The sequence below is a fragment of the Saccostrea cucullata genome, unplaced genomic scaffold (genome assembly GCF_032062105.1).
Source record: "Saccostrea cucullata isolate Sc308-1 unplaced genomic scaffold, CSIRO_AGI_Scuc_v1 ctg4, whole genome shotgun sequence".
Classification (NCBI taxonomy): domain Eukaryota; kingdom Metazoa; phylum Mollusca; class Bivalvia; order Ostreida; family Ostreidae; genus Saccostrea; species Saccostrea cuccullata.
Window position 1 is genome coordinate 142,038 of NW_026920828.1, and position 17,302 is coordinate 159,339.

The 17,302-nt window shown below is 32.3% G+C and overlaps 2 protein-coding genes across 4 annotated transcripts in view; both read right to left on the minus strand.

The window, feature by feature from the left end:
* Positions 1 to 17,302, minus strand: part of LOC134258392 (helicase-like transcription factor) — a 38,285-nt gene that overhangs the window by 1,990 nt on the left and 18,993 nt on the right. For all 3 annotated transcript variants that reach the window (XM_062740925.1, XM_062740924.1, XM_062740923.1), the window contains one exon: positions 485 to 565. In XM_062740925.1, the coding sequence (XP_062596909.1) occupies positions 485 to 565 (81 nt within the window). The remainder of the gene's footprint in view (positions 1 to 484; positions 566 to 17,302) is intronic.
* Positions 999 to 16,454, minus strand: LOC134258452 (helicase-like transcription factor). Its single transcript, XM_062741020.1, has 20 exons — positions 16,195 to 16,454; positions 15,078 to 15,130; positions 14,678 to 14,764; positions 12,772 to 12,882; positions 12,385 to 12,672; positions 11,441 to 11,620; positions 10,169 to 10,326; positions 9,600 to 9,837; positions 9,255 to 9,329; positions 8,980 to 9,145; positions 7,682 to 8,646; positions 7,080 to 7,131; positions 6,881 to 6,969; positions 6,459 to 6,602; positions 6,144 to 6,276; positions 5,054 to 5,189; positions 4,095 to 4,291; positions 1,575 to 1,909; positions 1,288 to 1,400; positions 999 to 1,188 (listed from the first exon to the last, which is right to left on the minus strand). Exons 2-20 carry the CDS (start codon positions 15,084 to 15,086, stop codon positions 999 to 1,001), a joined length of 3,666 nt encoding a protein of 1,221 aa, XP_062597004.1. The 5' UTR covers positions 15,087 to 15,130; positions 16,195 to 16,454.

Here is a 17,302-nt window from a genome sequence, read left to right on the forward strand (position 1 = left end):
TAATTTTCGACAAAGCGTTAGCCAAATGTGTATGTAATGAGTATTTTACTATAGAAAAAAGACATCTAAAAGTTTAAGACCGCTTTGTCTGTCTGGCTGTATAATTTGTTTAAGTATATATTCAAGTCCTTTTGTTTTGACATGATAACGCAAATTATTTTTAACGTAATATTTTAAAGTTTTGAAGTTTTTTTTTTATTTCACGAAAAATGCACTAGAGGTTTGTATCTCTTTGTTCGACTGTATATCCTTTACATTTGACGCAATATCTCTCACAGTTTTAAACACAATACTTTCAAATTTAAACATAATATACCATAAAATAAATTCAAGGGAAACATCAATTCGTCTCTCTGTGTAGATGCCTTAATATCATCTATGTTCTTCAACATCCCGTAACAGGGCACATTCAGATTTTTCAATGATAATATTTTGTTTAACATTCTTATTGTACAAGTTTTATCTGAAGTACCACAAGTCCTACCTTAGTGATTATGACGTCATTGGTTTGACCGAGTCTGTGACACCTGTCAAAGCACTGGTCCTCAGTAGCCGGATTCCAGTGCTGGAAGTCAATCAAATAAACGTTCAAATACTATTCAAAATTATAGAAATCTTGTAAGATGTAAAATTATCAACCAAATTCTGAATTATCATTTGATACGTAATACTAGTATTTTGTGAATTGTTTGTAAATTTGCTAGATTGATGTAAAAATTCATCCAGAAAACATTTAAATATATCGTGAAATATCTAAATTGTTGCACGTGTGTGTGTTTGTGGGCTGGGGGAGAATATACAGCAAGAATGTTTATAAATAAAATTAAAAATAATATCATGAAATGAGTAGTATTCTCTTCTTTGTTAACGTTAAATCTACCGTCATGACTAGTGCATTACAGAGAGTAAACCAATCATTATTACGTATAGCTTTAGTTTAATGATAGGTCAAAATTTATATATACACCGTCTAAAAATACTATTCTTAAAAAGAGAATTTATATGACCGGTGTAAGGAGGAAGACTCTGGATGCTGCTACAAGACTGATGCCCTCTCCTCCAGCTTTTAGCGACAACAACATCACAGTGGGGGAGTCATCACCTGGACTTGAAAACACTTCGATGCTTTTAGCCCTAGCCCTCTGAGTCATTTTACCATCCAGTCGGACGAATCGGAAGTTTGAACTTCTGCAAAATGACGTCATATGCTATTTATTTGCTTTTTCTTAATTTTTCAATTGTATGCATGTATATATATACTTAAATCAGAGCAAGCATTGCACGCACTTAAGTGGCTCCTCGATTACATCCAAAAGGGTGGTGAATTCTGAGACAATAACGCATTTCTCCCGCGGAAACTCATCTCGTAATTGATGCAAATCTACCATCAATGCCGTTGTCTGAAGAAAATATATAGCCGATTTATAATTGTTTTAAAACAAACAAAAATACGTTTTTTATTTATGTTTTCTGTCAAATTACACATAATCTGGATTTCACTTAAAAAGATTAATTGGACGGAACATCAACTATACAACAGAAAATTATTTTCTAACATGTTAATAAAAATATACCTTGGTACTAAGCACAGATTTGTCTAGTTCAGGTCTTTGTAAGCGAAGGGCAAGTTCACCAGGAGGACATTCCGTTAAAGAATCCATTGTCAGAATTCCTCGACAGTTTGGACAGGTGCCATGTTGCCGAATTACTCCAACAATACACGACTTGCAGAAGATATGATCACAGTCTGTAATAACGGGAGCGTTTGTACCTTCAGTCACACTTATTTCTTCTAAGCAAACACTGCAACACTCATTTTCAGAGAGTCTCAGTAGTGAAGCAAGCTTTTCTATTCCAGTCTGTTTGCTCTCCAGTTCGCTGAGAGACCTACCCACTTTTATTTTTCCAACTAAAACAAAACACAAAAATCTTCTTAAAAAAGAAGTATACACCAATTCATAAATAATTTTCATGTTTTAAAATCATTTTTTAATTGTAGTATATGATATGGCCAAAATATGGTTTCAATGAAACATATATGAAGATCATGTTTTTACAAAAAAAATACAAAACAAAAACCTTTCGCTTTTGTTGGAATTATTTCTGGATGGCAACACAGCTGTCTCAGTCGTACAAGTGCTGCATAAAAAAGGCCAATTTCCTGAAGGTGCCTTCTTTCGTCAATTAGTCTAAATCAAGCAGTAGTAAAATGAGGCAAAAACGATTCAACGTAGCAAATTTGGGTATTTATACCAGAAAAACCTTAGTTCTCCCCCAAGAAAAGGAAATAAAGTGGTTTGGGTACCTTGACATGTTCAATTCCAGCAAATAAAAAAAAACGCCAAGCAGATTATTCTGTTCTTTAAATATAATAATTGAAATCATAATTTAGACATTTTAAACTATGCAGAAACTCCATGTGCACATATATAAAAAAGATTTTCAAAGAATTTTCCTATATATTCCTATGTAAAACTTTGATTTCCCATTGTGGCCCCGCCCTTCCCCCAGGGGTCAGGATTTTTACAACTTAGAAACTGCAATACCCCAGGATGCTTCCACATAAGTTTCAGCTTTTCTGGCTCAGTGGTTTTTGAGAAGAAGATTTTCAAAGAATTTTCCTATATATTTCTATGTAAAATTTTGATTCCCCATTGTGGCCCTGCCCTTCCCCGGGGGGTGACATGATTGAACAATTTGAATCTACACTATACCAGGATGCTTTTTTAGCTTTTCTGGCCCAGTGGTTCTTGAGAAGAAGATTTTCAAAGATTTTTCTTATATATTTCTATGTAAAAATTTGATTCCCCATTGTGGCCCCGCCCAACCCTTGGGGGTCATGTTTTGAACAATTTAGAATCTACACTACCCCAGGATGCTTCCACATAAGTTTCAGCTTTTCTGGCTCAGAGGTTCTTGAGAAGAAAATTTTCAAAGATTTTTCCTATATATTTCTATGTATAACTTTGATTCCCCATTGTGGCCCCGCCCTTCCCCCAGGGGTAGTGATTTAACAATTTCTACTGTCATAAATAAGTGTGATTGGCCCAGTGGTTCTTGAGAAGAAGATTTTCAAAGATTTTTCCTATATATTTCTATGTAAAACTTTGATTCTCCATTGTGGATTAGGGTTATGATATTTACTCGAATTAATAACTGTGATAAGTTTAGCTTTACTGGCCCAGTGGTTCTTAATAATTTTTGTGATTATTTTTGTCTTTTCTTGATTATCTCCCCTTTAGGGGACTTGCCCTTTATTTTAACAGTTTAAATTCCCCTTTACCCAAGGATGCTTTGTACCAAGTTTGGTCAAAACTGGCCCAGTGGTTCTTGAGAAGAAGTCGAAAATGTGAAAAGTTTACGGACGGACAGACGGACGGACGGACGGACAACAGACAAAATGTGATCAGAAAAACTCACTTGAGCCTTCGGCTCAGGTGAGCTAAAACGTAAGCAGATTATAAATATAATAATTGTAATTAATAGAATTAAACTATACAGAAACTTATACATATATAAAAGAGGGGGTGATGCGGTGCTACTGTTGACTGGGGACAGTTGACAGTTAACCATTTCTACTGTCGACCTGGAACAGTTGACAGTTAACCATTTCTACTGTCGACCTGGGACAGTTGACAATTGACATTTAACCGTTTCTTAGTCTACTCTCGACCGGGGACAGATGACAGTTGACATTTAACCATTTCTACTGTCGACCAGGGACAGTTGTCATTTTACCATTTCTACTGTCATAAATAAGTGTAATTAGGGTTATTCTCGAATTAATAAATGTGATTAGGGTTAGTCTTGCATTAATAACTGTGGTTAGGGGTAGTTTCGCATTAATAACTGTGATTACGGGTAGTCTCGCTTTAATAACCGTGATTAGGGTTAGTCTCAATTTAATAGCTGTGATTAGGGTTAGTGTCCCCGGTCGACACTAGAACACATCAAAAGTGTCAACTGTCGATCTGTCCCTGTTTGACAGTAGAACACATGGGAAGTGTCTACTGTCAACCAGCAACCAGTCCCTGGTCAACACTAGAACATATGGAAAGTGTCGACTGACAAACGTCAACCTGTCCCCAGCCAACAATAGAACATCAGATACCGTCGAATTAGCTGTTTGCATCCTCTGTCAAAATCTCTGTAAACCTCCATTTCTTCCTCACTAAACCGGATTTCTTTCACAACCACAGTTTTCTGAGGTAAAGAAAGTATTCTTTCTCCACGTATGGTAGAAGTTTTCGTTCTTCTTAATGCAATAAAATTTACAAGATGAAATATCCGCCTAAAAAGATATAAATAATATATTCTCAAACCAGTCCAAACGTATGAACAATTTCTAAAACAAGGTAAATTATTGACAAACAAGTTGATAAAACAAGAATATCAGTCTTATCTAAAATCATCATTACGAAAGTTTTATGGTCTATACAATGACCTTGTCAGCAAATACAATTTATCTTTGAGTCAAATGCTGCCTGACGTTTTTCATACTAATTAAATGTACATTATTTATGCACTGAATTTACAACGAATTTTTCCGTTATTTCCCGATCGGCGCACGGTGGGTGTGACCGGTCGGCTGAGGAAAACCTCTTTCTTAAAAACATCAAAAGGTGGAATCAGGTTTGACGGAGGAGTGAGCATCCCTTGCCGAACGGTCACACCCGCCGTGTGCCCTTGTCATGATCGGGAAATAAAGGAAAATCTGTCGACAATTCAGTGTGTAATGAAATATATGGAGATAACGATCAGTATCCAAACTCATAAGTCCATAAAACAATACAAAATAGGAGCAGAGCAAACACGGACCTCCAAAACATCAGAGGTGTGATCAGGTGCCATGGAGGAGTGAGCATCCCCTGTCCTAAATAATGGGCTTACAATTAGTGTGAAAAACTGTCCGCATTTGACAGTCTACCCTACAATGATTTCTGTTTATGTTTTAAATGAATTTATGTTATTGTGTGCACAAAGGGTAACAAAAAAATTTCAATCGCTTTAAAGTTTTACACAAACTTATGGGCATTTTTAAATAAAAATATACCTTTTGGCATTCTCATCCCCAGACACCAGAGGGTCCACGATTATTTTTCTCCATTGATTTACATCAGTAAATGTGTCTATTTTAAGGAACGATATAAGGGACCATAGCTCCTCGATTTTGTTTTGGATTGGAGTACCTATAAAAAGTTGGTTTGATACACTTAAAGTGATTTTTTGTTTTTATTTATCCTCTTTATTGAAAATTTTTCTAATTACTGAATGGAGTCAATTAAGGAAGGTATCTTCTGTAAGGATATTTATGTAGTTTAAAGGTAACGCTTGACATTTTAAGCATACGATAGTAATTGCATCTATGACAATCGATTGAAAAGTGTTACTGCAATTATGTTGATACATCCAGGATGATTTTTAAAGAACTGCGAACGATAGTATTGTTCTCCAGCCTACCTCCAAGTCAATTTTCAAAAGTTAACATATTCGAGGAATTTTTAATATTTTTTATAGATAATTATATGGATTTACATAAAACATTACTTATTTGGGAAAACAAAGATAGATAACTCTAAAATTTTGGTAAAACTTGTGTTTTTCACTACAGAAATCAATGGAAAACGGAAAATATTTTTAAAACATCTTTCCCCCCTGTCACAAAAATTCTTTTTTACAGGTAATATGGAATGTTATTTCACAAATTCATACCAAAGCTTTTTGTGTGACACGGGGGGAACATATGTTTATTGACAAAAAACGATAAAAATGCTTATTTTCCACCAATTTCAAAGCGATATACAACTGAAACATTATATTTTATTGAAATATTTATGTTTTATTTATTTGCCTAAAACATAAGAAAAGATGTAAGGAACATTTAATCATATCCAAGACTATTTCAAAATACGGTGATGCTTGAAACTCCGATTTCAATGGAAAATATCGTCTACCCCCCTTCTTTCAAGAGCTGGAATTATGGATAATTTACTGTTTAGCGCTGGTATTAAGACAGTTTATCAATTACCATTGAACTGTTCTTTTTATTAAACAAAGATTTTATGGCCAAATTGCTATTCATATTGATTTAAATGGTTCCAAAATGTAGGCGGGAATCGAGAGTTAGCGTGCGTGTTTCATACCTGTTAGGATCCACCTTCTTTCTGACTGGAGACTGTTGATAGCCTGTGTCTGTTTAGAAGAGGGATTTTTTATCTTGTGTCCCTCATCGAGCACCACACGGAGCCAATTTACCTCTTGGAGAATGCGGTTTGTCTGTAAAGTTAATCATAGAAATTTCAGATTATGAATTTTAAAAAAACTCTTCAAAATTGCTTACTAAAGCTTATGGTAAAAATTATTAATATACTTAAGCACTTTTTACTTTTACATTGTAGGAAATGTTATAAACCCCCAAAATGCTAATACATTACACATATATATTTATATATTGTTACCTTTGCGTCAATCCTCAATGTATCGTAGGACGTGAGTACGACATCGTTCTGGGTGAGGATGGACACATCCTCTACTCTTTTCCTCCCGTGAAAAGTGTAGGTTTTCAGTGGATACCTATCGTCCACATGTTGTATAATCTGGGTCTATATCAAGTACAAGATCAAAACTAGTTTAATGGCAAATTTTATTCATTTAATCAGGAATATCAATGTTTCTTTATGTTTTTATATATTACACACAAAACAACATTTACTTTTTACAGAGATCATCTACTGCAGTTACTTAAGAATTAATATGCATGATTGCATCAGAAGCAATTAGGCATATAAAACAAACAATTAAAACAGTACTCTATGTATTTTAAATTTTACAATAATTTTCATTTCTTTTTTCATATGTTTTAAATGTAGAATCCGCTTACTTCCCAGACATTGATGACAGAAACAGGGGCGACAATCAGTGTCGTCTTTGAAAATTTCTTCTTTTTCTTTGTCTTCTTTAATTTGGTTCCTTCGACAATGAAAAAAAAACTTGGTCATGAAATAGGATATGACACTTAATGATAAAAAATTAAAACAGAAGGATAACTATTATAATGTAATTCAAAATAAATGAACTACCTTTCACAGGCTCCTTCTTTTCTGTCTCATCTGTTATTTTGGTGAGAAAGAGCTGCAAAGCAAAGCATTTTGTGAGCAAAACATCATAAACTTAAAAGGCAAACCCTAAATATAAGCAATTCTTTTTCCTTTTCACAAATAACCTTTTCACATGAAAAAAGACTGAAGTAAAATAAAAACACAAGCAAGTATATGAAATATATGTTTGTAACCGCTTCACATTTATATTTCACAAACTAAATACGTAGAAAAATATCTCTTCAGCACATGTATCACGGTAAAATATGGGGAATAAAGATGGAATATGCAAAGCAGACTATAGTTCGCTGCAGCATAGCACGAAAATGGTGACTGTTGACAAATGCTTCAGATAGAATCAAACGTGGCAGTCAGCAACAAATCACAGAAAAATTTCAAAAGTGTAAGATGTAACCCTTTAATAATTTTAACCTGATTTCTTACGTGTCATATCACAAAAGACTGTAATTATATCAAATTTGTTTTAGAGAAGTCAAAGAAAGATTAAAGTATTTTTATCATTGCTATAATATCTTATAAAATCAAGATTATTTCCATATCAATTGATAAAGACAACAAATTACCTGTGGTTTTTCATCTTCATCCTTTGAATCTTTATTTTCACTCGGGTTATCTAAGTTTGTATTGTGTTCCTCTTTTCCTGTAGATTCTTCCTCGTCCGTCAATGTCTCTTTTGTGACAGGACCTAACTGGGCATCTTTTCGCATACCTTCATCTTCCCCTTTTTCTGCATCAAATGTTATTTCTCCCTCTTCATTTATATAACTAACTTTAGAGTCAACGTTTCCAATTTTGGTAAGCTCATCTAAGTCGGAGTGAAAGTCTCCATGTTCATCTTGCGTTTCAATGTTAGGAGATTCTTTTGTATCAGTCACTGGATCCTCGTTTTCTGGGGACATATCATCATTTTTAATTTGATCAGGATTCGTTTCAAGTATGCCTGCATCCTTAGACTCATCTTCGTTTCTCCAACCCTCATTGGTCTCACGAACTATAGTTTTATTTATTGCTAGGTTTTCAGAAATACCCACGTGTTCATCTTTTGTCGTCTTTTCCGTATCACCATTTAGTTCTCCCTCTTCCCCCAGAAGGCCGCTATTGGAAGCTTCACCCCCATGTACAGTTATATCCATGTTTTCATCTTTGGTCGTCTCTCCAATATCACCATTAAGTTCTCCCTCTTCCCTCAACAGGCTGTTGTTGGAAGCTTCATCCCTATGTATAGTTTGCTCATCTAAATTAGACTGAATGTCTAAAATCTCGTGTGGATTTTCATTGTCAGAAATCTCCTCATAATGTGTCGCTACTTCTTCATTTTCTGAGAGCATTTCTTCATTGCTTGCTTGCTCCTCTGGGTCACAATGCATGTTCTTTTTACTCCCCGGGTTTCCTTTGTCAGAAGATGTATCAGCACCATTTTCTGTGTCTTTAATTTTAGATGGTATTTTTCCAGCATTCTTTGAATTCGTCTTGATAAGAGATATCACTGTTAATGTTTTCCCTAGTCCCATCTCATCAGCTAGAATGCCTAAAGAAGAAATTTTTTAGTCAGATCCATATGTTTTATCATTAGTTATTTCCATATCATGTTTCTATCATGATGGATGTCAACCTTTCAGATAGACATCTTCTTAAAAAATATACGGTTGTACTTGCAACAAGAGGCTTATTTTACAACATTAATATTTCTGCTTTTAAGATTTTTCTGTGTATGTCTTCTTTCAATGACTAATGTACCCAAATTTGTAACCCTGCTATTTCGTATTTCATAGATACCGAAAATTTTGTAGACAATCATTTATTCAAACAGAAATATATAATTGGTTAGTTTATTTTTTATGTTTGACTAAGTCATACGTACCACCCCTGATACTGCGAGGTTTTGTTTTTTGTTTAACTGATGTTATACTGTTATGATACAGTCCTTCTTTGAGATCCCAGAAAGGGGGAAGTTGACTCCCATTCTCCTTCAATATCATCCAGTGAAGGCCTTGTTTCTGGTGCATATGCAACGGTGTAACTATTTCCTAGTGAACAAAGCATTGTTGAAGAATTATTTCATTTCAATTTTATGTCATATTCAATTCACAAGTACATTTGATTGAAAAGTTTTGCAATATATATAGAAATTAAAACCTTTGATGGTTCTGCAGGGGTCATTTTGTCTTCTTCCGCAAGGTTCTCGAAAAGTGTATTAATGGCGTCCGATTCCTATTATTAAAATAAAGTTTAATTGTGCATCCATAAAATAGTTTTTAGAAAGAAAAACAGTATTTTCATACAGTTTAGCCATTTAACAAACGTTTTAGCATAAGATTTTTAAGGGAAAAAACTTCTAATATCTCAAAAACAAATTCCTCTGATCAACACAAGACAGTCAAAAATCAATTATTCCATATCAAGCTGTCTTCATATAAAGGGACAAAAATAAAGTATGTAAGATAAGAGATAAATTTGCAGAAAGTAATCTAATCAACTTACCTCTTTCATGTTTAAGAAGTGGTTTTCGTTAAAGAATATGCCCTCAGATTTCTCGTTGATATCGAGTGCGCCCATAATGTCTTCTTGAGATTCAGTGGGGCCGATGTCAATGTTAAGTGGCACCTTTAATTCAATTAATTTTTTCAAAGTGGAAAGCTTGTAACCTTCCTTCCCAAATATTTTGAGGTATATCGCTATGCTGTTGAGGAGAGCATCCTGACTTCCATGTATAGCGGTGCTAAATCGAACAAAAGGAAATACATGTAAGGTGCCAGATATGTTTACAATATACACCGTATAAACATCATACTCGCTCATGTCCAACAAATGTGTATCAAAAAGTTTAGCGATTTGTTCACCATTTATTTTAAGCAGGATTGAAACCAATAATGAACAGACCCAACTCTTCTGAGCTAAATGTTCATATGAATATTCGTGTAAAAAGCCGTTTTAATTTTACATAAAAGCTTTAAAATTTGATGTTTCTTTTAACCATAATTAAAAGGTGAAGATAACGAACAGTGATTGATTTCAATATACCGGGTATCTATATACGATTATTTTCTTACCTTTCTATTCCTATGACTTTTTTGTCTCTTAGTGGCGAGATAACCCCTGAAACATCAGATTTCAGATATCCTACTTCTATGCCAAACCGATTTGTTGCCACCATACTGGTTTTGCTTGAGCCATCCTTAATCAAGGAAACTTCCTCTCCTGATTCAACCTACAATTAATTGGAAATTTATTTGTGATAAAAGATCATTGGGTTGAACCCCAATTTGTCATTTTTTTTCCTCCTGAGAGGTGAAGATGTTGATAATGTTGTATCAAAATTTTAATTTGAGTTAATTGATGCATGATATGAATATGAAGTGCGTCAGCCTAAATAAGACCCAATGATATATTTGAATTAATATATTATAGTCAATATAACAACCGAAACTCTTTGAACAACCTTGCTCAAATGCCTCGTACTCTTGATCTTGAGTATCGGATAAGTTTGGAGACGCAGACTGGTCCTTCATTAATAATTAAAATGCCAATAGAAAAGCTGGAGTCATCTAGTTTGTCATACAATTTAGATATTATATGAACCTTGTCGAAAATCGGTAATAAATGATATAAAACAGATGCAGCAGACTATACTGGGATACATCGAAGATTTTATCTTTATATTTGTATTTTGAACTTACATCCCTTTTCACTGTACATGTATGACTCCTTGGATGATTTTTTTTAATTAAATTTTAATCTGTACTTCTTGAGGAAAGCATTCACTGAAAAATATTTTGACCTTTGTTTTCAGGTTTTGATAGTAATTCTTTATGAATGAATTTAATTTAATATTCCTTTCTATTTTTTATCTTTATTCATCTTTATAAAACTATTTGATTTCACCAAGCCTATATAAGTTATTGAATAATTATCTTTCCTCTGAATAGATTTTGTTACTGTATTATGATGAAATACGTTATATTCAAAAATACATTTTTAAAAAACAAATTTCGTTGGATGGACCGATATATGGATACCACGCAGGTTACAATCAGAATACCGTATAAGCAGAATTTTTAGCGAGGATTTAATTTTGGCATTATTAGCGAGGGTGTTGAGATCGCAAAAATTGAAGATCGCTAAAAATTAATTGCGTTTTATTTGAAATAGCTTCTTAAGTGTGCATTTTAAAATCGCTAAAATTACATTTCGCTAAAAATAAAATATCATTTTTAAGGACAAAATACTAAATTTGCGTCTCGCGAAAATTTCCACAAGTACTTTTGTTTAAAGAATGATGTTTTGTGTGTTTTTTGGACTCAGAAATTACGTTATTATATTACCTGCCCTCGGAAGTTATTCAAGCCAACGACGAACACCCTTGCAGTACAATATCGTATGAAGTCCGGATTTGGTAGACGGCTTTCTATAATATCCTCTGGAATATCGGGATCCAAATTGATATAAGGCACAACATTGGCGTTAAAATCATTTTCATGTACTCTTCTCCTTTTCTTTGGTGGCTGGAATGCATTAATATTTATAAATTTATAATGAAAATTATCACTTATAACCCCTAAGTTTACACCCCGTTAAAAAACAAATGTGGCTAGCTCAGTATGTAGAATCGTATTTTTTTTTTATTTAAAGGTAACAAATTATTATGCTTCATTTACCCCAATGTTTGAACGCCTTGCGTACTTACTTTCATCAAAAAAAAAACAAACAAACAAACAATTTATCATTATAAAAGAAATCAGATTTGTCAAAAAAGAGGTGTATTAAAATAATGTTTTATTTTGTGAAAAAAAAATAAATAAAAAAAATAAAAAAAAAAAAAAAGCAGCAAAAGATACTTGTGACACGTATTTCTAATAAAACAAAGGTGTGAATTAGGAGCAAAGAAGAGCTTAATCATCAACTGTTTTCTAAGATCAGACACAAAGTACAGGATCATTTTACTAATGCTATATTTAAAATAATATATTTAAAATAATGTCCTTATCTCGAACTCATTTCGATCAAGAATTACTTTTTAGAGGTATCAAAGAATTGAAAAAAAGATTAGACCGACATATCGATGGCTTTAAATAAAGTTTTATTATTATTATTATTATTATTATTATTATTATTCGATATTTGAGATACTGAAGTTCAGCTGATATGCACAAAATGACTTAAAAGTTAGATTTTCTACAAGTAAAATCTTTATAAAAGTATTATTATCAAAAATACTTTCTTTTCTTTTTTTAGCATTGATATTTCTTTACAATTAAATATCTAATACCAGGTATTTATCGTGGTCTTCATCATTGTGGTAGGGACTATGTGATGTTATTCTATCCTGTTGAAAATAACGTGGAGGTGATGTTCTATCTAGGTAGTTAGAACTTGGCGATGGTATTATTTCTTGGTCATTAGAGCTTAATTGTAATATTCTATCATGGTCGAAAGAAGACGGTGTTATTCTATCCTGTTGGTAGGAACTTGGCGGTGTAAATCTAATATCTTCGAGAACTCTAACTGTGTCTATGTTGGCCGCTGCTATTGACAATGGGAAACTGTTTAAAGGTTCCTATAAATATATAAATAATGTTTGATAAAATCTAATGGATGTAAAATATACCAGACTACAAATACGTTTTAAAAAGAAAGACTTATTTATCAAAATTACATTCGTTTGGTCATTTCTGAAGTCATACAAGGGTATTTCAACTGGACAATAGTTCAATGTTCCATTCCAATTAGACTCTTGGGGCACGAAACTTTCCATCCGAGCTGAACTCTGTAAAGTACATAATAAGGAAGTAATAAATTATATGTAATCTTTTTATGAGTTGGTTTTCTGAGAAATAGACAAAGGAATTAAAGGTCTCTTTACCAGTTTAGAGTCGCCCAGTTAAATAAACATATGAGGTAAAGTATTCAATGTTAGCGATTGTTAAGCCTTTACCTATTACATGTACTACCGCTCCCAAAAAGAAGCAAAGAAAGTAAAAATTAATTAATTAATAACATATACGATGCAGTGATACAGTTTTGCAACCTCTGCTGTAGGTAAAGAAACATATATAAGGGCCGACTATATGTTAAATATAAACAATATAAATTGCACTAAATTGTAAAATAGAACTTTAAAATAAAAAAAAATCATAAGCGATTGTCAGAGGTGTCAGCTAAACAAAAGATTGTTGGCAAGATGTCAAACCTAGTCATTCAAGGCTTTTTGATGTTCAATAATAATGTCGTAATTATTAATCAACATGCTCGTTTAATGCTTCTTATTTCGAATGACTTTTTTTTTAAAAAGTTTCCAACAAAATAATAACCCTATTTTTGATTTCAATCTGAAACACACAAACAAAAATCAGACCATATAAAGAACTATATGCGGTATTAATCAACATTTGCCCCCCAAAATCAAACTTTGATGGAGTAATATTTAATTAAGTCCTTAAACAGGGGAGTATATGCTGACTTCAAAGCACTGAATAATTTTATAAGTAATGACGTCATATGTACGTAATGACGTCACAAATATGACGTAAATTTCAGTTTTTTATGAATTTTGCAGAAAATTATACACATTTCGTCGATATTTTAAATAAAAGTTACCGAGCGCATGTGTGTTCAGGATAAATATTTTGATATAATGTGTAGAATGATAATATCAATGAAATATGTCAATATTGTTCCTGAACACACATGCGCTCTATAAATTTTAAAGCTTAAATTGTTGAAATTTTGTCCATTTTGTCCTCTTTCTGAAAAAGGATATAAAATCGGACTAGTTTGTGACGTCATAAAAACAGAAATTGTGAATACACTGCTCTGGAACTATAATATTTTCTGTTAACTTTTATTTCTCGTACAATTTATTGAATTCAGCACATTTCAGGAAGTTTTCAAAATTTGACTTTTGTGGGGGCAAACATATGCAATATACCGCATATAGTTCTTTAAATAAAAACTTCCTTTTTTGTTTAAATATGATAAAGAGTCATGCCGTTACAATGAACACATGAGTCAACTCGATCAAAACTAAATTGCTGTCGATATAAATAGTTTCAGCCGCGTATCATATGGCATAGTCTTTGTTTCTTACGAACAGATACATTTACTACTCAATGTACCTCAAATACATCCTTAATCATGTTACCGTCAAATTTTCCTAAACAAAAAATAATAGCATACATTTCTACAGATTTAAACAAATATCAAATGATAAACATAATTTGTTTGCTTTATCATAAATTACCATTTGAGAAAATATTTTGGCCGGTATTTCTTATAATTCAATTCAGCAGTGGTGCATGAACATGTATTAATTTAGAGCTCGGTTTTGCTCAGCTTCCGTTTTATATAGTTTCAGTGGACTTAAAGCTTGATTACTGTTTATCATCTCCATATTTCCTTCTATTAATAAAACTCTAATTTTAACGGGAATAGGAAAAAATCTTAAAAATATGTTGCGTACTTCTTTGAAAGGAATAAAGATGTTCAAATTATTTTAAATATTTTCTTTATAAGTAAATATTTATTTAAATGTGTTTAAAATATTTAAATTTGGTTATAATTACCAAATTCAGTGGTTCTTCTTGACCGGTTGAAGAATAACCTTGATTGATCTGCCAGAAGTCACCCCATGGCTCCCGAAATACTAACTGCTTCACAAAAATACAAAACGTTATTTTCAGTCACCAAGATAACAGATGAACACGATCCAGTAAAATCAAATTAAGCAATGATCTTTTTTTTGCGATTCCGAAATCTTCCCATACGTTATTTAAACATTTCAAATATTTAACCTTAACAAAGTTTAAATGACTATTTTAATAAAAATTTAATTGATTACTGCAGACATCTTTTTTTCACTTGATGAAGTTAAGGCACTGTCTCTGTTGAGCATGTTAAAAACATACATACTCAAACGTTGTAATATTCACTTTCAAAAGAAATAATTAAATAAACAATCCTTACCTCGTCCATGTCTTTATGTGGTTAGGCGATTTCTTCATCAACGGTTAATATGTCTATCAACAAAATAATTTCCAAATCTTTTAAATATTTGCAGAAAAATCTCGTTTTGCTTTAAGGCAGTTTAACACTTTTTATTATACAAGAAAAAATATATAGTAGCCCGATTTATTTCCTTTTTGTTGTTGTTGTTGCTGTTGTTATTTTTAGAAATGAAAATTTCCGAATTTTTTTTTCTTCGGTATTTTCTTGTACAAAATTGTAACAATGGAGCAAATATATTTAAGGTAGGAAATCCTTTTTTACAATCAATCGATTTGATTTAAATAATTAAAAGTACATTAAAAGTAAGGCATTTCAACATTTCCTTTTGCTTTGGACCAGTTTTAAGTATTATTATTATTCAGGCTGCCTTTTGATTGTTTATTTGATTTTTTTATTCTTATAATATTCAAATCAGTTTTATGAAAAGGACATTTAAAAAAATGTATACAACATTACAATATATATCAATCATTGTTACTATGCTATTTATCGTTATTTATCAGAAAGAAAACAACGTGAAAGGTAGCTTACACGATTCAGTTGCATTAGAGGCATTCATATTAAAGACACGTCATGGAAATATATGCTTGAAATAATCATGAGGTTTTACCAAATATAGATTAATATGTTTCAAATTCAATTGTTTTAAAAGACGAAACAAAGGTATTTTATTTAGTTACCTTATTCTTTATCTAGAATTTTATTACAAAAAATATTCTCTGTATCTTAAACATAAAGATTTTACAACTTTAAAAAGTGCACACAAGATTACTAATATCTATTTATAGACTTCTTCCTGGTATAAATCAAAAACCCATAAATATCTCCCTAATGCCTGAAAAAATCCATCGTTCATATATTGTCTACAACTGTTAAGATAAAAAAAATTATATATAAACAATATTATCGGATAGAGGTATATAATATGAGTATTAAAACATTTACTTACCTTTGAATATCTAACTTCCTGAATTTTTAAAAATCGAACGACTTTCCTTCCTTTGTCAAGGTTCGAGTATTAAAGGAAACCATTATTATTTTAAACATCCACATGATTGTAATTTGACGTACTTACTTTTAATTACTTCTTAATACTTCTAAACCACATGACGATGAATGTGAAATGCAGCTAACCCGTCATAAATTTGCCTCCTTTCGGTTTCGGACAACAATTTAAAGATCAGTTTTTTCTCATGTTTCCTTCCAAGAAATGACATGTTCTTTACTAATCTTTGTTTAATCATATTGCGCAGATAAACATAATTTCTAGGACAAAACGACTCACTCAGAAAACAGAGAACACTTTAATTTCCATTATTTATGAATTTTCAGTTTGAGTTTAAAATAATTATATGTACACATAACAATTTAGGCAACCTCTAGGAATTTTATGATAAGGCAATATTTTTAATATGTAATGAATATAAACACTGAAGAATTATGTACAGAGCAATGAAAAAAAAAATGTATGAGAATCACATTACATACTGAGCGAAATACATGTACTGTATACAGGGTTATTTTCGCGATTTGCACTTGCGAACTATTTTGCCCCGTTTTAAATTCGCCCAGTCATAGTTTTGTTCACGTAATTATGTTCCCCAAACGAAGTTGGGGAACATATTGTTTTTACTCTGTTTCTTATTATTATTATTTTTCTTCTTCCTGGGTACTTTTTTGTCCGGGAATGATCTTGTAAACTGTTCATCCGATGTAGGTAAAACCTTTTTAGGATCAGTAGACATGTTATGTAGAATTGCCTAGTCAAGGTCATTTTGCGCGCACGTGCTTGCAAGAGCGCTCACGTGCAACACGTGAAATGACCAATATGTAATTTTTCTACTTTTTATGAAATGCTTTAAAACTGATAATGTGAGGATATATTAGTAGTACAGACATGGTGACATGGTCAAAATAGCGAGATCTCACGCGCATGCACGTGCGCTTCGCTCTGATTGGCTGAAACTAAAGTCTCAATATCTTTCTTGTTTTTTGACGAAATCCTCTGAAATTTTTAAATTAGGCATGTATTAGAATATCCTACAATAAGATATATAGCAATTATCATGAAAACGCGTGCATGCACGTGGGCTGCAATCTGATTGGCTTATGCTTTAAATAGCTATAACTCCCTTGATTTTCAACCAAACAGGATGGGATTTGGAACATGGATAGATATAATG

Excerpts from the sequence above, each read along its gene's own strand:
- LOC134258452 (XM_062741020.1), bottom strand. Across the intron at positions 7,132-7,681 it reads ATGAAGATGAAAAACCACAG|CTCTTTCTCACCAAAATAAC; the intron begins GTAATTTGTTGT and ends TTTGCTTTGCAG. Across the intron at positions 6,277-6,458 it reads CATTGAGGATTGACGCAAAG|ACAAACCGCATTCTCCAAGA; the intron begins GTAACAATATAT and ends TTAACTTTACAG.